This window comes from Homarus americanus, unplaced genomic scaffold (assembly GCF_018991925.1).
Source record: "Homarus americanus isolate GMGI-L3 unplaced genomic scaffold, GMGI_Hamer_2.0 scaffold40248, whole genome shotgun sequence".
NCBI lineage: Eukaryota > Metazoa > Arthropoda > Malacostraca > Decapoda > Nephropidae > Homarus > Homarus americanus.
This window is the reverse complement of record NW_024712526.1, coordinates 5414782-5438236: the sequence shown is the minus strand read 5'-3', so window position 1 is coordinate 5438236 and position 23455 is coordinate 5414782. Positions and strand designations below refer to the sequence as shown.

The window sequence follows — 23455 nt, the reverse complement described above, 5'->3', positions numbered from 1 at the left end:
TGTTGAGGTCGGTTCGTAAGAACTTCGTTAACCAAATTTTTTTTCGTTAACCAAATTGAAGATCCTTATGGAAGGCAGTTCGTTAATCGAAATTACGTTAACCGAGGTGTTCGTTAAACGAGGGGTCACTGTAATTACCTTAGATAAATAACCACTATGTGATCTCCTTTTATCTTTATTTTTCTGTTAAGAGTATCCTAAGTGCAGTGGGTACAGTAAGGTTTTACTCTACCAGATTCTGTAACACAAGCACTCAGCCTCACCAAACTTCTTTAAATCTTTAATATCTATTCTACCAGTTTGTTATGGTATCCACTTTTAAGTAACCATCAGTATCCACAGCTACCGCAGGAGGTTTCTAACCCAATGCTGGAGAAAAGTTAGCTGCATCAAGTATATCAAGTGGTTTGTGGTTCATATTGTGTGTTTCATTGTGAATAAGTTCCTCAAGAAACAATTTGTTATCATGTACCACACTCAGATCCTTTTCCCTTTCTAACCTCTATAAATCAATTTGCCTATTTTCATTCTTCATACTACAGGTACATACAGTATATACAATATGGCTATCAACTGTGTTATTAATATTGTAGTCATCACTTAACACACTCAGGGAAAAGAAGGCTGAGGAGGCAGTCACACCCCTCATGGTCTGGGTGTAGTCACTCAACTCACTGTGTTGCTAATGTTCAAAAGTATTTATGCAAATATTAATAATAATATTGTAAATAATGGATTTTTTTTATGATCCTGAAGTTAATCAATTCATCTACAATGCATTAAAAATTTTCTTTAAATAAATATTTATTTAAAAAATTGTGATGAATAATACATTTTACATTCAGAAGACTTTACATTGTTCTATGCTTGTGTATGAAAACCTTGTAGGTTAACAAACTTCATGTGCACTTTTACATTGCAATGAATCTGGGGGACTAATCGTCTTCTCCAATTACAGGGTACGCTGCTTTATACAAGTTCATTTTGTACCTGCACAGTGTACTGTACAGTACTGTATAGTTCTGTAGTATAATCACACTTCAGTATGAAATATCTAGAGGTGCAATTGTATATTATGTTAATTCTTTTCAACTAAGAACCTTTGGCTACAATATCTCACTTTATTTCAAGTTTTGTTTGGTGTCAAGTAAGTTATAGAATAAATTTGGGTGTTATCTTGGCAGCCATGAACAAAGTCCATTTTTCCCACATGCAATCTGAATCACCATCTACAATGTTTTCTAGGAATGTTGCCCCCATAGAGGGTGAGATAATTTATATTTCTAACATAAATTCTACCACCTCCACTGGATTATGGCCACACTTAAGCAATAAACCACTTTACTGGTCACAAGTGTTGTCAGTAGTGATGAACATTTGAATGATGTGATGTTCTTGTACCAAGGGCTGACTAATGTATGCTTGGTTTATTGGAGGTTTGGATTTAACAACCAAATCTTAACCCAAATAAATCCAATAAAGTGCAGCCTTACTGCATTACTTTTTACCTTCATCTTTCTTTGAAGATCTGGGAGGGTTAGAGAGTCCACAGCCATGTAGAAAGGTAGCCAGGGCATGGAAGTGGGTCATGATACAGAGAGCCTGGCAGAGTTCACCAAGAGACCAGCTTTCTTCACCTTTTGTTAATTCCTGCAGTGATAATAGACCACAATGTATTTGCTTTAAGTAATATATAAATGTAATTCCCTTCCTATTTTCTCATCAAAGGGTCTCTTTTATCTAACCAAAATCATATATTTAAAATATTTATGAACAATTCTCAACACTGCTGTACATACACTGACATACTGTACTACAGTAATACTAGGGTACTACAGTAATATTATACTGTACATGTAACTAGCTACACTACTTCTGTACAACCAGTGGTACTAACCTGAATATGTTGTGGCATAAGAAGCCAAGGACGATGTGCTAATAGGTTATTAATAGGGACCAGTGCAAAAATTTTAGGTGGGGCATGATGTAATCCAGCAATCCAACGAATATCTCCTCCAGAATTACGAAAGTCTGTGAGCAGTGCTTGCATCAACCACCCAACTTCATGGCGACACACAGCCTATAGAAGAGCATTAATCATTTGTACATGTTAAAAAGTTTTTCATGATACTAATAAATCATATCAAAGATTAGGTCATCATAAAATGATCTTTATACAGGAAGTTGTCGGTTTATATCTGGGTATGTGTTCCAAGAATACATAATATAAATATGAACATCATAGATAGAACATGTTTTCCCATAAACCTTGTGTTATAATTTGGAAATACATTAATGGGATATATTTTCAGATACAATAACCTAACTTAAACTTCACTTAATTAAATACTGTACAATAGAGGAATTACACAAAAATTAACCCCATCATGGTTTTTTGACCCAAATTGCATTGCTAAGAGCTCCCGTGCTGGCGTGACCCCTCCCGCTCAGCCATATCTCACACTGAGAGCACCCTTCACAAAAGCAGAAATGTGGGTACAGTGGACCGGCCCTATCAACCATCTAAGTTCCTCCCACTAGCCTCTTGGGTTGGCAGAAGTGTCTCTAAGGGTGCAATTTGGGTCTGGATCGCTCTACCAAATGTCGACTTGAATGGAAAAACTGTTACTGTTGTATGAAAGACCACAAGGGGTGAGATTTCCAACCATGGCCAGGAATACCAGAGGATTAATGAAATCAATACAGAACACTAATGAAATGAACACAGAAACATGATTAAATGAACACAGACACATGGACACTTACCAAATTAAAACCAAGATTGCATACACCTGGGCAGATGTAACTGCAGGAGTATTTAATTTAAAATTAATTTTGTCATTTCACCACTTAAAAGCTTACTGGCCATTCAGGCAGTTAGCCTGTTCTTTGCTACATTATTTTGAACTTTACAGGAGGAAACTGTAGTACCTGAGGGAAACCTGTAATGTTTTGGTAGGGTTACACTGGATAACACCCTTCTTACATGTGTTCACAGGTTACCACTGTACCATCAACACTTGCAGTAGCTACAGTTTCCACTTATGGGTAAGGGTCCTTTTTCAGATCAAATCTTTAGGTTAAGTTAGGGAGGCCAACTTAAAAATACATATTATTTCCATGCAAGTGCATTAGTTAAGGCATTCTGAAAAGGGGGACATGCTGTGAATAATGCTATAGACCTTGAATCAAAATTGAATAAAAAAAAATTATGTGTATCCAAGCTGAAGGTGACTATTTTGAGATTTTTTTTGTAAACTTAACTATATTTTTGCAGCACATATTCAATAAAAAAATTAAATTATGTGCAAATCACTCTTAAATTTCAACTACCCATTCTTTAAATACAGTTGAGAATTGGATCCCTGTTCATAGAACATTTATGACAGGGTATGACCTCAAAAATAGTTCATGAGGTGCTGACATAGTTATGGGACACCCTGTATACTGCATACAGTATACAGTATATACAGTATACAGTATATACAGTATATACAGTATTCATTTACAGGAATTTAATTTTCTGTGATTACAACAAAAATAATGGAGTTTGACTGCAATAACGAAAAAGGGAGTAATTTAGGTTACTATGGTTACCACACAATATAGAAACTGCAGTACCTGTACCAATTTTCCCTATACTGTACAGTATAAGGCAAGTGCAGTCAAACTCCATTATTTTGTGGTGTAAACACATAATTAAATGACTATAAATGGAACAAGTCATTCATCACTTGAAGACAAGTGTTTACAGTGTATAGTACAGGATATTCTGTATTGTGATCGAATACTTCATTATGACCTTTAGTTTCAGTACTATCAACAAAAAGAGAAAGAAAAGTAAAATATATGCCTGGTGGTATTCAGAATAAAAGCCACGCTTTTATTCTGAATACCACGAGTATGAATCTGTGCATGATCAAGTCAGGTATTCCTCCAGTGCAAGACATTACCGCAAAGAGGAGATGCAAGTTTATGAAATCAAGACATGAGATAATGGACATGGAACAACCTCTTCATTTTGTATATGATTTATGTAGGATAGCAAATACACCGGGATTTAGATTCAGGGCGAGAGCAATTACATTAGACTGTAACACAAACCCATTAGACAGAGTGACGAATCTGGTAACGGAGAGGTCAGCTGGTGCTACAGAATTTGCTACAAATATACCCGATCTGAACCCTTTATGATAGTGCATGAGGTATACTTAAGTAAGAAATTTATCCCGGATTTTCAGCGCGAGTCGTTCACCAGGCTGAGGCTAATGTCACACAGCCTTAAAGTAGAGATAGGCAGGTGGAGTTGCACACCAGCAGAGTTGAGATTATGTCAGTGCGACGACAGTCGTGTACAAAGTGAACGACATGTGCTGATCGATTGTACGCTCTCTACACGCTATCGTGAAAGGCATCATATGCTGACTTTCTCCAGTATCAGTGAACTCTTAAATGAAAATGTATATGTGCCTGAATTATGCAATTATGTACACGAGATACTAGGAATCTATAGTTAAGTTTGAAATTGCCCCTTACATGTTATGTTTTGATTTAAATTATTTTGTTGGACAAATGTATTTTGAATTATTTGTACTGTATATATTTACCATGTATTTATACTTTTGTCAATAAATAACTACTACTACTAATGTGTGTGTGTGTGTGTGTGTGTTAGACGTACCAGAGCAGCAACATAGAGACGCCAGGTGTGGGGTAAGGGGCCATCACCATGGAGGAGGTGGGCATGGCTACGGTACCAGGTGTCACCATAGTCACCCAGGCCGCCCAGCACACCCACTACCCGCTCTGCCCACCATCCGTTCTCCTCTTCTTCATTCCCTTCTTCCTCATTATTCTCACCTTTTTCTCCCTCAGTCTCATCAACTCTCTGTAAACCACAACACAATACTGTACCGGTATACCTTACAGTCTTGAATTTATTATACTATACAATATAATATACTGTATGTACAATACAGTATATTAAAAGCTCATTTTCTCATAATAAATGGCATACAACACATATTGCTACTAAAATCTGGTGTAATACATTGTTAGTACAGTAAAGAAACAAAAGAGACCTTGTTAGTGGGAACAAACTGCTGTGACCCAGTAAAATTTACCTGCTGGAGTTGTGAGTGTTTGGCGAGTGAGTGACGTGGAACATGGCAGGACAGAGTGTGAGCCAGATGGTTCTGTCCCTGTCCAGCTTGCCCCTCGCCCCTACCACTCTGCCTCTGTTGCTCCCCCTGCTGCTGCTGCTGTGCTTGTGATAGGTGCACTGGGCCCAGCTGCACTTGCTGTGTCTGTTGGGGAGATGATGCTGTTGCAGAAGTTGTGGTTGCCTTGCTCACTTGGGTTTCAATGGCTGCCACCTGTAAGATGATAAGAATTGTGTAACATTCACTGAGGACCACATTCCACTGTTGCCACCACCCTCACTAAACACCATTGCCAATTAAACACAGAAGATATAAAAATTCAAAATATTAGGAAAAAAGTCTTCTGCCATTGACATAAAATGGTCTTTTACGTGTAAACTGAATCAATATGATTGTAGGGTGAAAAGTTTAGTCTTTATGCTTATTATAAAACTGAACAAGTGTAAAGTATAAGTACAGTACTGTGCTGTACATGTAACTATTTGGTAAGAATAATTCAACCTGAGCATTTCTTGAAGCACCATCACAACCCGCATTAATGCTGGATAAAGCTGTAAACAAAGTATCTACCGGTACTGTACTTAAAAAATAATTCATGCCACAGAAGCTCTCTCTGAGATTTACTATGGCATGAATCTCACATATGACAAGACACTAAGCCCTTCCTTGTCACTTTATAGTGCGGCCTCTCCTGTCATCCCCCCCCCCGACACATTCTTTCTGACCTAACAGCCATTATCCCAGGCCAAGCAGCAAACAACTCACTCAACATCCTTTTCTGACTTTAACTTCCTTGTTTACCTATATTCACTGGAGTACTTAAAAAAGTGGCACCATTTTTCTGAAAACTTTTACAGCAGCCTTGGCACAAGATTCAAAATCACTTAATTGATATGGAAAAGAAATAACCAGGAACTGCATGTGTTGGAAGATGCATAAATCTCTCCCACCCTTAAGTAAAAGACAGCAAAGCAAAATGCATAGTTTCAAAACAACATCTAGATAAAAAAATGGTGATACAAAAACTTTTGTTACACACCTAAACTAGGTATATACTGTAGCTAGTTATTTCACAGATTTTGGTAGAGAACAAATTTTCCTTTCCCACAAAAGCAGCCCAAATCCACCTCAGGAAATGTAATTTTATGCTTTTTTTCCAGGCTTTTCCTCCTTACTAATTCTAAGTTCAGTCTGATTCTAAATATGGAAAATAGAGTGCAAATTAATGCAGATAACTCAAATATATTCTTTGAAACATTTAAATATACTGTATATGTTAACAATAACCTAAAGCGATAAGGGAGAGACAATATATGATTGCAAAAGTTTGTAGGACAAAAAAATATATTTGGTCAATCAATCATGTGTCACCATGATGTTTGGTGATTGGCAACCACGGTCCTCCAGAATAAATATTTTCTTTATTTATAAAATTTTCCATATATATATATAATGCAGTCACACTAGATGCATTACACCACCCTGTGTGCACGCACACACACACACACACACACACACACACACACTAGGGTGATACAAAGGAACAGACACAAGATAATGGCTTGACGGCAAATATATAATTATTGCAATGGTAACTTTTATCTACATGACAATATATGATATAATGGTTTTGATGGTAAGGTAAGTGTAACAAAAATATTCATATTTGGACAATAGATATTTTTCAAAGATGATTTAAAGGAAGGGAGCATAGTCTTTGTTCGGATGGGTGGGGGTAAGGCCCAAATGCAAGATCAGCCGTGGTGTACACCATGCCATCGTATCCCGGCGGTGGTAATACAATGAAGTGAAAATTTTTTGATTATTCAAGATGGGCCATGGTGGTACCCGACTGTCGTTTGTTGTTACTACGTCATCGTAGTGTAGTCAGGTGTACCAACTGGCGGAGGACTTGGGGGTTGGTATGCTTGCACCCTGAAACGTTGTCAGTGGCACGAAACGTTTGCTCTTGCTACACGATTTAAAAGCATAAAAAACTTGAATCCCAAGCTAAGGTGCACCTCATTTTCCTATTTTCTTGGATTATAAGCCAATTCTGGGAATAAAATACGATCATTTACAGTGAATATAGGTAAATAAAGCCCGTGACAACCATAAAAACGTAGGAATTGAGTGTAATATCTGTTCCTTTCTTCTTTATCCTTATTAAATCTAACAGTAAAGTTATAAGTTTTTCATGAACTTGGGGTTGGGTGAGTGTAATAAAGAGAACTATGGCCTGTTCTGTGGATGAAGTCAGTAGAATATACCAAAGTACAGTACAGTGGCGTATGCTATAACGAACGGATCCTACTACGAATATTCCTATAACGAATGGTTTTACCTATAAAATTGAGAATGCTATAACGAACGAAACTCCTACAAAGAACATTATTTAAAATTTTTTTTTTTTTTTTTTTTACTAATTTATTGTTTTTTTATTACAAGTATTAATGATATTCTTTTTTTCAGGGGTTTAGATGCATATTTATGCACTTTTTTACAATTTTTACAATTTCATATTATATTTTTCAGTGTTAAGTGGTTGTATTTGGGGGCCTGGAACGGATTAATCCTATAACGAACGAATGCTATAACGAACAAGGTTCTAGAACCAATTAGATTCGTTATAGCATACCCCACTGTATTAGGTATTATAATTTTTTTATGACAGTGATGAACTCACTGTACAGATGAATTGGGATAAAATCTTGAAAAAATATCACAATAACTGTTAGTTTTCTATCAAACAGGAAATTATCTTTATACAGGTACCAAAATTTTTACTTTCATATTAGACAAGGCCAGTTATCTACAAGATATGAAAACTTGAGATAATGTTTCCTCCTTTTCTCCACCTGATTATAGTAATGCAATAAATACCCTTTCAAAAAAAACAAGACATGAACACTTTCCCAATGTCAGGAGTAAAAATGTATACAATATGTTAAGACATGGACTAAACCAGAAGTCGGAGAAAAGTCTCTGCTGTTTAAAAAGTCTTTTATTTGGAAAAATATTACATGTAAATAATGTATATGGATCCTCACCAGCGAGCCTTCATATAGTTAGTGTGCAGACATTTGTTTACAAGGCATATACTCAACTATTATGGAAATGAAGACATGTTAGGTTAGATTAGGTTCATCTTGTGAGCAAATGTCATGGAACCCATATACAGTAGGTACAGTCATGAAATTCTACCAACTAATCAGAGACTAATAATATTAAACATAGAACAAGATGATAATTAAATGGTTTAAAAATATCTTCAATACAGTCTGCAATGTTAATTGCAAATCATTCCTGCATTTTTTAATGTTTAATATAAACTGTAATAATTATAAGGATAAAAATACAATGATAATGCTTATTTCAGAATATAGCCTTTATTAAAAGCAGGATATGGTATAATATATGGGTGATCAAGAGTAAAGTATTTTAAAAGGAAAATCATCCACAAATTTCACAAATAAATTAATACGTAATATCCACGCATGTATGCAGTGTAAAATAAAAAAAATAATAATAATTAAGGCATACAGTACGTTATGATTTCTCCACGGTATATGTTCAGAAATTCCAGAAACTGCATTTTTTCTGGTCTATGAGTAATTTGGGGATTTTATGGAAAGTCTCCAAATATTTCTGTTCTGAGTCTGCTAACCAGCTCCGAGGTTAGGTTAGAAAGCAAATTCCAAAATCTTCCCTAGGAACCGGAAAAATTCCCCATCAATCAATTGATACCAAGATATATTTTTTCAGTATTGGTGAAAGGTGAATAGTCAGCTGTATCTCTACCTGTAAGTGAAAATAAAGTCATTAATACCTGTATTGTGTTAGTTAAATTTGCGAATTCTGAAACATCTATATTTAAGAGGGTTAATATTTATAAGTTTCCAACATCTAAATATTGAGGGTAATTTTGTCTGTTAAAAAAAAAAAAAAAAAATTCCAAAGGAAACTCAGATTTGTTTGGTTTGATATGCAACACACTAAAAAAAATTATATATTTTTTTTAATGTATTGTACTGTAGTGTATATTGTTATGGTGACTCCAAAACTTTGATCCTTTTTTTTGGAGAAATTCATAGAACAAAAATTATAACCCCTTTAAAGTTGTAATGATCTATATAAAAATGTTAGCCTAACCTACCTAACTTAACCTAACTGGAAACTGACTTAACTATCAAAAAATAAAGTACAGTATGCTGTCTTTCATATTTTAAAGGTTGGATTAAGGACAAATTCACTTAGGTTAATTTCTGGTTACAGTTAATTAGTCAAGTCTGACATATTTCTGTTGTCATCATTAGAATGTATGTATATCACATTTCTTGAAGATTCATAATTTCATTATCTTTGAATATTCAAGAATTGTAATATAAAAACAATTAACGGTAAAGGGAGTCATACCTGTGATTACTTTCTACAATTATTACATCTAGCTATAATTGAGTGGAGCATCAAGGTGAGTTAGGTAAGATACAAGGAGTTTAAAGATGAAAACGTATTACAGTCTCTCCTCGACTTACGACGGTGTTCGGTCCCGACGACCAGGTCGTAATACCTGAAATATTGTTATTAAATATTATCATCAATGACTTCTTTTGGTATTAAAAATACAATTTCGTGCTAATTTTTTTCCTCTTACATAAAGTAGCTTTAGTGTATAGGGTGAAACATCTATCATGAAGTGATTGTCATTTGAACTTTACGGAGTCTGAATTTGTAAAAAAAATGACTAATGTTTTTTTGATCTACTCATAATTAATTTGGTAAAAAATTAATGTTTAGGTCATCCACCTATTTGGCATTTGAAAAAACATAATTTCAATGTCACCAAACCTAACCTAACCCAACTTAACTAATCTAACGTAACCTAACTTAACTGGTAAAAATCGGTCAACTTAAAATCATTAAATTCGCTGGATGGCCAAAAATATAATATCATCATCAATTCTATTTACTTTAGAAGGACTTGTTCATTTTTGTTGAAATCATGGACATACTGTCAATGGCAAAGTTAATTAATATCACCACTCCAACTGTTGGCCCAAACAAGTCGTAAAGTAGTTCTTTCTTGTAATACACTGAGTCACTAAGGGAATAAAAAAATAAAACATGAATTTAGGTCACTGAATTTATCTTATTTGAAGAAAATTGTGGTTAAACTGATACACAATGAAACATGCCTGGGAAGTACCTGGCACAAGTTACCTGGCATATTTGGACTTATTAAAATATGAAAGCTAGGCTAATAAGTAATTATACTAAGGAAACAATTATTTTGGTAGTGCTGGACGGTTATTAATTGCCCTCATTACGAAAATTGGGTCGATATTAATTCTGATAAAGGACGTCATTCACCATCCCAGAGGAAGCTGTTCTCACCACTCTTCAAATAGACCATTTACGACTTTTTTTTAGTTTAATTTGATTTAAATACATTTCTACACATAAATTAGTTGTATTAGTTATCTTAAAGGCTTACCTTTTATGATGGTTAGGCGAATTTGGAGGATATAAACGGCGATGAGACAAGTAGAGGCTGGCGGCATTTTTCGTACACAAACACTGACTGCTTTTAAAAAGAACAATACAATTCTGCATGTGCTGTTCTATATGGAGTATATCGTATTACAAATATTATTCCTTCGCAGATTTATACACTTTATGTCCATCCAAATCAATTTTCTTTCTTTTGGTTTCAAAAATGTTTCCCTCGTAGTTTTCACGAAATTTCCCCATGTTCCAATAACGAATCGTACATATTTTTCTTTTTATTTTAGCCCAAAACGCTTCTTGCATAACAACCATGGGAGTACTACAGCATGGTATACACCACGGCTGATCTTGCATATGGGCCTAAATACTATGCGTCACACCACAGTACTTCATACAAGTGTCACAAAGTTGTATCGCTTATTAGTAGGACAGAACGTTGTAGCATACACGATAAAATTTATACACTAAACTACTACCGGTATGATTGTCACAAAGTTATAATAAAACTGAAATATCATAAAAAGGTAGTGCTAAAAATAAGTCACAAAAACATTGCACAACATTATACAATACAAGCGAAACCGTGGAGCCACTTGGGTTGCCATTTTTGTTTTATCCTTGATTGCTCAAAGGTCAAGGTCATTATTAACAAATATATATACAGTATATATACTGTATCGTTAATAATTATATCTCGAAAAGTACTGGATAAAAACTCTTAAAATTTGGCATGGACTCAATAGGACCCCCTCATTGCTCCATGAAATAAAAACTCAAATGAAATTTGTCGTACGTGCGAGTTTTTCAATTCGCTGCAAAACCGTGGCTGGGGCCTTCTCTGATATCCGAAATGTCTGGTGACTGACAATATGTTGTGTGGTGACAATAATGGTATAAGTCACCACCATCTTCCACTTATTAGGTACGTTATTATATAGTGATGATGGTGATGCCACCATCCATATAGTATAGTATGTTGAGTGGTGGTGATGGTGACGCCACAATTCTTAACATTTATTAGCTACCTAAAATATGTTTAGTGATAGTGACGCCACCATCCTCAACACTCACGATGTTAAATGGTGTTGATGGTGACACTGGCTCCCCCCTCCCCCCCACATATTATGTCGCCGCCGCCACCTACTAGACCAGAATCATGTGAGAAAAATGGTGTGGTGGGCGGGGATTACACCGGACAGGTCACTTAACCTTGTTGCTTGGCGCAGGTCCCCCATTGCTTGCTGGCTCACACAACCTCGGTTTCACCTTACACTGTCCTCTCCTGAGAAAAACACGAGGGTACAGTCAGAAGCAGTAGCCGCAGCCAGTGAAGGCCGATACTAGCACACGTAACATCGCCAGCCACGATAGTTCCAAAAATACAAGCAACGTTTGGTTAACTTAGGCTAACATATGACCCGTTTCCGTATCAGACCATCTTCTCCCTCACCCCGCCACCTTCTCCCCCATCCCCAACTTCATCTTCTCCCTCAACCCCGCAACCTTCTTCCTCACCAAGACCATCTTCTCCCTCAACCACGCCACCTTCTTCCTCACCAAGACCATCTTCTCCCTCAACCCCCGCCACCTTCCTCACCAAGACCATCGTCTCCCTCACCCCCGCCACCTCCCTCATCCCCAGCGTCATCTCCCCACCCTGTCACCTTCCCCCACCCGAAACTACCACCTACACCCCTGCCACTGCCTCCCACCCAAGCCAACATCTCCATTGTCCTTACTGTACGTCAAGTATATCTACTCTGGTTACATAATAATATTTAAAAAATAACACATTCACATATTATATTCTGTATATATTTAATGTAAACAGGAATAGTTGCGTGGTTGAGAAAATTTATGTATTTGTTTTTCAACTTTTGATTGGCTGTAGACAATCATGTAGATTTTCGTGATAAATATAAATAATAACCTAACCTAAAATGACCAACCTAACCTACTTAAGATATAACGTGGCTGTCTTATAAAGGTAACGACGTCTTAAATGAAAGAGCAAATTTTACCAAATACCAATTAATTTCTATTGTAGCAATAAATACAAAGTTATCCCTATCTGGCAAAGTTGACAGCTGTGCTATAAAGTTTAATAGACAATAAACCTTTCTGTTATATATAAATATATATATATATATATATATATATATATATATATATATATATATATATATATATATATAGATAACCACAAGGAAAGAAGAACACGAAGTTCCCTCACCCCTGAAGATGGAATTACACGAAAGTGCTTGGGAACTTCGTGTTTTCTTCTTTCCTTGTTATCATATATCACGCGCACCTATATATATATATATATATATATATATATATATATATATATATATATATATATATATATATATAAAACATTAATTATGATTGTTTTGCAGTTGGCTACTACCATTAAGTGGGAGAGCGTGAACAAGTAGTAGGCAGGCAGCAACACGATACAGCCTGATTCACCCACCGTCGGGCCGCAGGTGTTGGGGACTTTCCATGGTCGTTGCCCGCTTGTTCCCACACATCTACTTAATAATACTTACTTGCTTATAAATTCCTTTTGCGGTTTACTTCCGCCGTTCATTGAAGTCTCACGTAAACAAACCCAAAAACTCATCAATTTGTAACTAATATCGTAATTATGGTTAGCTCTACTCACACCCTTTAATGTGAGACTAAATAGGCCTGAGGTACCATGTATCTAAAACATACAATGACTATAAATGTGCACTACTAAATCATGGCTACCAAAAAATATAACCCGCGTTAATTATTTTAAAGCAACACCAAGACTTTCTGTGTTCAATTCGTGGAAACTGCACCATAACTTGCTGAGTTGATTAATGGAAATTGTACGAACACTTCCACAGTTAACTAAGTGAAAACGTTAACAGTCCTCTGACCTAAAATAAATGTAAACTGCCAAAATATACGTCACCAGAAATATCTCACCCAGTTAAAACCACATCTCTAATCTTCGGCAAACATAAAAAAAAAAAAAAATATATATATATATATATATATATATATATATATATATATATATATATATATATATATATATATATATATATATATATATATATATATATATATATATATATACTCAATTACCACAAAAAAGACTTAAATGATGCGTTGTGAGGGAGGTAAGGAGACAAGTGAGAGGGGAGGGAGGTAGAAGGAAAAGTGAGGGAAGGGTGTGATGAAAAGTGAGGTATCGAAAGAGGGAAGGGGAAGGGAGGTAAAGGAGTGAAGAGGGTGAGGCAAATAAGAGATGAAAAGAATTATAAGACGGACATGTGAGAGGGGGAAGATGAATATGGGAGGGAAGGGTGGGAGGGAAGGGAGTAGGGAGAAGGAATGAAGGTGAAGAAGGATGAGAATGAAGAAATAGAGGGGAAAGGGCAAGGAAGGAAGAAAGAAAAGGAGTGGAAAGGCCAGGAAGATGGAAAGGTAACGAGGGAAAAAGGTAAAAATGGAAGGGGAGAGATATACGTGTGGTAAGGAAGGAAGGAAAGAGGGAGAGAAGGGTGGTAAGGAAGGAAGGAAAGAGGGAGAGAGATAAGGGCGATAAAGGAAAGTGGAAGAGATATAACAAGGGTAGGAAGGAAGAGGTAGAGGAAGAGAGGTAACAAGGGTCGGAAGGAAAGAGGGAAGGGAAAAGTGGGATAGAGGTAATAAGGGTGGGAGGGAAGGATGGAAGGAGAAAGAAGGATTAAGATAACAAGGGTGGGAAGGAAGGAAGGAAGGGGAAAGAGGATAGAGGCAAGGTGAGACGGAAGGAAGGAAAGGGTAAAGGAAGAAGTAAAACTGGAAGGAGAGATGCGCCGGTTAAGGAGCTAACGAGCCGATCAGTGGTGAAGAGGATAAAGGTAAGTTAAAGACAGGAATATGAAGGTTGTACGAGAGAGAGAGAGAACGTGGGGAATGGATGGGTACATGTATACAGTACAGAGAAGGAACGAAAGACCAGGAACACGAAAGCTTGGAAAGACGACCAACAGTGTATAAGAAGCTCCAGTAACTGATCCATATCATCCAAAAAAACTTGGATTTAATGATAAAGAGAGTAAAATGTAAAACAAATGATGCAAATTCTTTCTCGGTGAAAACGAACAAAAAAGTATGACATGAGAGAAAAAAACTAAAGAGAAAAGCTATCCAGACTTGATATCTGGCTCAAGTTACAACAACATTTTCCTAGAAACAAAATATACATATGAAATTGTTGAGTAGTGAAGTACTGTATGAACTCTTGACTGTTGCTATGCAGGTCTGCCGTTATTGACTCGCCTACACGGCTCAGCGTCCCGTCTCTCTGTTGGCCAGATAGGCCTACTTGCGCTTGGTGTCAACCTTAACAGATTTAACTTTGTAAAGACTGTTTTATGTTTATGTTAAGCCTACCAATTGAAAACGGTAATTATTTAAGGACATAACTAAGAATAACAAAGTTCAGTCAGAATAAGTTATGTTCATCTGGTGATCGCTGGCAAGCAGGCGCCGCCGGTGTAGCCTACCTACCTGATAGCTTTGTGTACCAGTCATGTCTTACATGTACGAGTCGATAATCACTTACCTCAGATTGCTCTACAAGATGTCCCATTTTCTATTGACTATTGTTTAACAAACACTGTTGTTGCTGTTATCTCCTATTTCTCTCCAAAATCTTTGGCGAATACTTGTTCAGCAAGAACAAAACATTTCAGTTCATTTTTTTCATAAATATAAGTTTGTTATCAGTGACAGGCAGTGATATTTTCTTCAGAGATCCATGGGGAATAACAGTCAGCTTATTCCCCAGGGTGTCTCAATATAATGAAACGATAAGACTTCACCTCAAGAGGAAACACGTCTACAGCACCACCGCACCGACACTCAGCTGAGACTGAAGGGAATCCTTTGTTTGACACCTACCCAGCTGATTGGCCGCTCAGCTGCTCCTCAGCTGATGGCTAACTGCCAGCTGTCGCTTTTCCACGAGATATTTTCTTAGATTATTGTACATAATATGATACTTTTTTTTCAATTTAACACTATAGAATTATTTCTACATTTTATCTAATACGTTTAACACATACTTCAACTTGCATTTCAGATCGTACTATAAAATACGAATAACAACATGATTTCCTCAAGTGGCATCTTCATAACGACAGGTCGATGACGGAAGTATCCTAAAACACGCGGCATTTATAAAACTAGTAAGCATGATAGCTTTATAATAGTGTATTGTTAGTATATACGTAGTTGTTCTCTACTATTTTGTTTCTTAAGTGATAAATAGCATCCCAATGCTTAGCGACTCAGACTTAACTTTGTTATATTTGTAGCTAAGTTATACTTCAAATAAAGTTTGGCTCCGGCTCTTCTAGGGCAAGCCGGCAAGAAAATGTGATAGTGGTTTTCGTTCTAGAAACAAGTTCGATTTTTCAACGAAATGAAAAGTGTAATGCAATAATTAATTATAAAATCAGCGTGAATCATTGCAAATTAAATATAGAGTAACAAAATATCATGTTTATAAGGCAAACTTCATTGGTATGGAGTGAGAATGTAGGATTTCGTGGTATAATGTTGTCTAGCACTCAGGATGGATGGAAACTCTAAGGTGGTTTTCTTGTATAATATAAGTTATAAGATAGACAGTCTGGTGGGTCGCCATGCTCGCTGGCGGGAGCGAGGACCGCCAGGCAGGCGGAGGAGAGGCGAGGGCCGCCAGGCAGCGGCGGAGGAGGAGGTGTTGCTTGTTCAGGAAGAGTGGCCTGAATGAGAGCTGGTTGGTGAGGAAGCTCAGAGAAGGCCAGCTGGTGGGTCGCCATGCTCGCTGGCGGGAGCGAGGACCGCCAGGCAGGCGGAGGAGAAGCGAGGGCCGCCAGGCAGCGGCGGAGGAGGAGGTGTTGCGTGTTGTAGAAGTGAGGCCAGAATGAATCTCAATGGAGAGACAGAGCTTATATACCCAGCAGCCGTGGGTCCTCTATGATTCATGTTGGGAAAACCCGAGAAAGTCGCCGGTCTTTAGTTCCGTTGCTAGGTTATGGTAACATCTGTGTCGCCGCTCGCTTGGTTGCTAGGGAAGATGGTAGCAGCTGGTGGCGCCGCTATGCAGTTGTAGGGGAGAAGTCCACTACAAGAAGTGGGTCAGACAATGGGGCCTTAAAATTATAACTAGATATGTTAATTCCAGCAACTATATTATCAGAAAAAGGAATCTTTTTCCTATAGTAAATTGCTCGGTAGAAATCAGACAATTGTCACTGTAAAATACACTATGTTTACTGAGATGTCCCATTGACATTGAAATGTAGATCATTTCAAGATAACAAGAATTTCAACTGTTATTCAGTGCCATTACCATTTGGTTTGAAAAGCAGAGGGAACTACTCCCATTTATGGAAAGGAAGGGGCCTTATTCCCCCTTTTGAAAAGGAGGAAGCCTATCTTTTTTTCTTTTTTTTTACATTTTGGGGCTTGGCTTTCCCTTTTGAAAACGAGGGCCCATTCTTACACTTTTAAAAATGACATAACTAGGCCCCCAGTTTCTGAAAATGGGGTGGGGGTGGGGGCTGGCGTCCACGTTTCAAAAAAAAAGGAGGCCATTCTGTAGTGGATTCCTCCCCTACAAACGCTGTTTGTCGCTGGCTAGCCGACCCCGCGAATTCCCCAGTGTATGCCTCGTGGTCTAGGTCAGCAACCAGCGCCGCCTTACATGACTGAGGTCAACTATTAAACCACGCCTACCTCCGCTATATAAGACCTGACCTAGTGGTGACCTACCTCTTCTTCTACCTACAGCCAGTCTTCAAGTAACACCACCTCCTCCGCTCCTGCCTGGCGGTCTTCGCTCCCGCCGGCGAGTATGGCTACCCACAAGCTAGTCCTCCTTTGAGCATCCTCACCAACCAGCTCTCTCTACATCACGCTTGTAACCACGCTGCCACTTCCCAGCACCAAGCTGCACTGTACATCCAATACTGTACAATATGTATACAGAGAGCACATTGTGAGTTTCCTTTCTCCATCCCTTCCTGAGTGTGAACCAAATATCTCGTACCCCACAATTCTCCCTACTTCTGGAAAGGAGGAGACTTGGCTCTTACTTTTTAAAAGAAGAGGTTTTGGTTCCACTTTTGAAAAGAAAGGTGCCTGGCTCCCTCCTTTGAGGATAACAGGATCGGGTTCTAATTTTTTATAACGAGTGAGCCATGACGTAACCTTTATCCCTTGTAAATGAGGTGCCTGTCCCGCTTTTCATATACAAGTACATAGTATAGTCCTGTGGCAGAGCATGGTCTTGTGTGACCTTATGTCCCCTAAATTACTTTGTTAATTAGTTAGGGTATTACTGTATTTAAGGTAAAGGAAATGTCAGGGTAACACTCCCAAAGCTGATCAGTTACTAATTCAAAATTTCCATATGAAGCAACTTGAGAAAACAATTATTTTCTTCAGTATATAAACATATTCCACTACTTTATGCAATTTTTCTGTAATTGCCTTCTTTTATGTCACATTAAAGCTGAGTACAATTTAAGATGTTTTACTTGGTGAAATTTAATACACTACAGTACATCCAACGTAAGTATTTCTCTATACATCCCAGTACTGTACAGTACTATCTTAACCAAGTGAAATGATCCTAAACAGAGAACGATATCATTAACCTCATCTGGATGCCATACCAATGTGGTACACTCCTTCATCACAGAATACTGCCAATTTATCCTGTTAACAGACGAAGCACATTTTGTAAAGCAGTGTAGACAATTTTATAATAATTAAGAGGATGCGGCACAATGGGAAGAAATGCTACAATATGTTCAGGAAGAGACTCATCAGTAACTTGAGCATTGAAAGCACTCCATGATGGTATACTTTGTTCTGATTCACTAGATCTCTGCATCAGACAGATCTAACCTAGATATACGAGTTCACCAAGCCATGTCTAATATATTGTTATGACCCTCCTTTCACTGCTTACCCAACATCCACCACTAGTTACCAGTGGCCAGGGTTGTATGTACAGAAGCAGTAGATATCACAAGTGTCGTCAAATTACCTCTGGCTGTCCCGCCAGTCTCCGGTAATTTCCCAATGATCGGTATCAGTGTACAGACAAACAACAGGCAGGTAGATTTCCACCAGGTAACAGAAACACACTTGTGCACTGTAGTCCTCTTTAATGGTCACTAATTCTTCACAACAATGTTCAGAGGGTAATGTCTTCACAGCTGAACTTCTCACTTCGAATATACAAGTACAGTATACCTGTACTGTAGTCGGCACACTACCAGTGTACAATCCCTTAGTCTTTTCACTTTATATTGATCACAACAAATACAAAACACTTGTACAACAATAATCTTCAATTGTCTTACTAAGCTTGATGTCCTTTAAACTCTGAGCAGAAACCGTTGACTGACCTCCAAGGCACCTCCCGAGTTTTTACATACGTCTTGCCAGACGCCTAGAGCACTCTAGCGCCATCCAGGCACTACACATTGGAACGAGAACGCCTGGAGAGTTCTCGAATGATCTAGGCTTACAATATGTAAGTAAATCATAACAAAAATGATGCAACACATTCTAGAAAATTCTGACATAAGTACGTAATACATTAATATAGACAAGAAAATCCTCCTAAACTTGCTAAAATAGCTGTTGCTTGGCATAGAAAATAATCAAAACACCTAGTTTACAAACAATACAATACCAAATTATGCCTTGACATAACACTACGGTACCCCCTCCCTTAATCCTTGTGTCGTCCCGACACACTTATTCACTATACTGTATACAGTACATAATAATCCTGAACTTGGTAGGTCTCCTCTTCTTCAGCTGCAGCAACCTTAGTCACACCCCCAGATCGGTGCCCCTCTCCTGTCAAGTCTAATTCCACATAGAGGGAACAGTTCCCCTCTTCCAGGTTCATGGTCGGGTTCTCCAAATCGCTACAGCCCAGAGTTCTTCCAGGATCTCTAGTCTGGCCCTAGTCGGTGGTAGGTGACAGCTCCTCAAAGTCTTCCCAGGTGTACTGCCCTGGCCCATGATATATATATATATAATATATATATATATATATATATATATATATATATATATATATATATATATATATATATATATATATATATATATATATATATATATATATATATATATACTTTTTACTCTTCAAGGATAATCTCATCATGGCTCTTCTCCAATGATGTTTTGATTGAATTGTGCATGTGCAAATATTTTTAGCACTGTGCAATCTTAGACTGTGATACCACTCACTCTAGCAGCTCATCAGTAAACAAAAATAAATGTGATGCCAGACAGGCAGGGCTGTATATGACCATTAATATGTACTTCTTATTTTCATATACCTGAAACTGAAACAGATGAGAATATCTCTGTTTGATCCTTTGATTCTGTAGAATACTAATTATATCATTATCCCAGCCGTGTTTTCAATTTTTGGAGGTGATAGAAACACTGGTTCAACAACTACAAAGAGATCGTTACACATGAGCCATGCTTCAAGAGATGGGTCACTACAAATGATGAGCAGTACCTAAGGAAGCATAAAAAGTTCAGGAACCAAGCAAAGTTAGAGTGTAGAATGGCTGAAAATGAGTTCCAGAGGCGGATTGCAAATGAGGCCAAGTCACACCCAAAGGCTGTAGTGTTGAAGTTAACAGGTAGTAATAGCATTGGTGTGGACATTATAAAATAAAACCATCATGAATTTTGTCTACCTATATCTACTCGCTCACTTACATATGGAAAAGGATACAACATGAAAATCAATTGTTTTTAAAAACTTTATTCTATGAATAAAAATATATTGTATATACAACATTTACACTTCAGTATATGATGCGGTTCCAGCCGCAAGATACAGCATGAAGATAAAACTAAACATTTAGCACATACAGAACCTCAGTAGATGGGGCAGCAGAAGAAAATTTTTACCATTAGAGGTTATTATATATGAAAATATTAACTACTGAAAAGTGTGATAAGATCAGTTCTCCTGTTGTCTGTCAACCCCATAATCATACCATTATATAAATACTTATAAATTCATTGTGGTATGTTGAACATTGTATTTAAAAAAAGATTTCCTATAGTGTAACAAATCAAAACCATCAGGTTTACTTCTTTATTTTGCTATTGCTAAGCAGAGTAATGAATGAATCCACTTTTATTTTAATCACACTACTGTATATTACTAATGAACTCTGTTAAGGAACTACTTTAGGTAATGTATTTGTCTTCGGTTAACCATCTTTGCCAGATGCAATCCATAAAGAAAGATGCCTTCCAGCAGCATCATTATAAAATATTACAAAAATATATTTGCAGTCGAATATCTTTTTGTTATAATATTAAATAATTAAGAAAAAAAAACAATAATTTGACTCATAACTAATTAAGCTGAGTTCTAAAAGCTTTGGCCTATTTCCAACAACTGGCTAGTCACTTTACTGCTGAATTTCTTTGGTAAGTTTTCTTTACTTAAAGGTCTCAGAATATATTTAAAATGGCATATTAACTATCATTATACTTAATATCTTCCCCTGAGAAGTCCTACAGCAGGCCACAGTAGCAATGGCACAAGAACACAACACATAATTACTGTACAAAGTACACTAACCGATGGTAATAGGTGAACATATATATAATACTGTGCACACATGAAAGCTACTTTCTAAAATTTCACAAAATTGCTAAACTGATTGTTTATGTATACCAAATCGAAGAGCACTAATACTGTACTCTTCCATATGAGATCTAAATGCAATTACTGTGCTCATTTAATTCAGATGCCTCGTTAGTATAAAAAATTTAAATTAACAATGATAATGAGCAATTGATTATATTCAAGTTTCCATTACAGTACACTCCTGCTTTTCCAGCTAATGTTTTATTTATTTTTTAATTTCCACTGCTAAAATACTAGTTCTGTCATGACCTAGGTAGTAAGCTCCTTTATTATTGTACACCTTATACTGTACTATAGGTCTACTGTAATGTACAGTATGTACTGTCTAGTACTTCCATGTATATTTTAATGCTGTACATTGATACACTATACTGTACACTGGGTAGAGGAATGGTGACATAATTAAAAACTAATTGTGGTGATGGTATCTGGAAACATCTCTCTCCTTCTCAGGCCAGCAGGGATGGAACCCCAAAAGGCATGGAATTATGGAAGGCACCAAACTTTGCTCCTGTCTGATGTGACAAGATACTATACTGGGTAATCTTCTTTATCCTTTATATCAGTACAGTATTTGTATTTCATCTACAGTAGTTACACTTCAAATCAATATGTAAAAACAAGTAAAATTATGAAAGACTAATATATACATAATAATGCATTTACTGACTGTATCAATTTCAGTGGTTCCAAAACTCAGTTTGAAGAGCACCTGCATGCCCAGCAAATGGATGGTCATGAATTTGACTCCCAACCAAAGAGATGTGTTGTGTTTCCACCTTGTACACTACCCTCATACTCTGAAATAAGTGAGTACACCATTCGGTGCACCTGCTAATGGTGGAACAATCCTTCAGTGGACTGACATCCCACTATTGAGTGCTTCGAATCAAGAATTAGCTGCAACTCTGCAAATCTTGCAGGGAAAGGCTTCTGTGCATGATAAACAAAAAACCTACAATAGGGCCATCACATTCAATACTGTTGATAGATCTGAGTAAGTTAACTGTGTATGTGTATTACAGAATCAATATTATATTAGCCATGTACTGTAGTTTGTTTAACACAGTATCATCTATTCAAGTGGTGCGTTAACTGAATGGTTCCTTTATTATTATCACTACTGATGTTGCAGAGCACCATCTGGTCAGCATTCCCATCAAAAAAGCACATGTGAAAGACAATACTGTATTTGTATATCCAACACATCTTCAGCCCCAACCATACTTGGTAACAGGAAGTGTACTGTAATGTATCTAATCTTATGAATATGAAACTTATCGTGCATTATAGAGGCACAACCTAGCTCAATATGAGGTGGTATCACAGGATGAGGTGAAACATCATTGAAAGTTTTCACAATAAAGCTCCTCAATGGAAAATAATCCAGCTATGAAAGTCTTATCCTAAAACATCCCTGATGCATGGATACTCTACTCAAGTTTACTGAAAGTTACAAGTACTCTAAATTAAGAGTAATTCAGGTAATGGCATTGTCATATATTTATTTATTAAAAGAAAAGCTTTAATAATTTTAATTCAAAATGTCTTCATTTCATAACTGAGGTTTTAGGAATCCATCATTGCTGAAATTTATAAACTACCTTAAGTACTGGCCGCCCATGAGATCCAATCAGATGTGTAGGACACCTTGTGGTATATACCTATAAGTGGAGAAATATGGCATTATAAGTAAAACATTCTTTTATTGTCTACATAAAAAATGGTAATAATTATAATAAGAGCTTAATAGACAACAAACGGAAGTACAGTACCAGATGATGTATAGACTTATGCACTCCAGGATACACTACACTATTCCAAAGTTAACAGAAAGGCTTTATCATCACAGTACAGTGAACTTATTGATTTTTGGTGGTTTGTGTTGCTTGAGAATGTTGTCAATATGGAATCAATAAAAACGGAAATTAATAATCAGAAAGGAAAATGGAATGCATTCTGAGCTATGAATTTCTACTACCGGTATATTCTAATGATAATATATTTGCATTAAAATCACTTAAAATTGTTTACTAATAATTTGTTTTATTAT

General features: G+C 36.8%; 2 protein-coding genes across 2 annotated transcripts in view; both read right to left on the bottom strand.

The window, feature by feature from the left end:
- LOC121861220 (sestrin-3-like) overlaps nucleotides 1-15573 on the bottom strand; it is a 31611-nt gene extending 16038 nt beyond the window's left edge. Inside the window, exons 1-5 of the mRNA XM_042358860.1 lie at nucleotides 15265-15573; nucleotides 5124-5375; nucleotides 4682-4888; nucleotides 1898-2080; nucleotides 1509-1650 (exon numbers count right to left, since the gene is read on the bottom strand). Of these exons, the coding sequence (XP_042214794.1) occupies nucleotides 1509-1650; nucleotides 1898-2080; nucleotides 4682-4888; nucleotides 5124-5375; nucleotides 15265-15291 (811 nt within the window). The 5' untranslated portion in view covers nucleotides 15292-15573. The remainder of the gene's footprint in view (nucleotides 1-1508; nucleotides 1651-1897; nucleotides 2081-4681; nucleotides 4889-5123; nucleotides 5376-15264) is intronic.
- Nucleotides 15574-20483: 4910 nt separating this feature from the next.
- LOC121861214 overlaps nucleotides 20484-23455 on the bottom strand; it is a 105128-nt gene continuing 102156 nt past the window's right edge. The window contains exon 13 of the mRNA XM_042358846.1: nucleotides 20484-23066. Within this exon, the coding sequence (XP_042214780.1) occupies nucleotides 23008-23066 (59 nt within the window). The 3' untranslated portion in view covers nucleotides 20484-23007. The remainder of the gene's footprint in view (nucleotides 23067-23455) is intronic.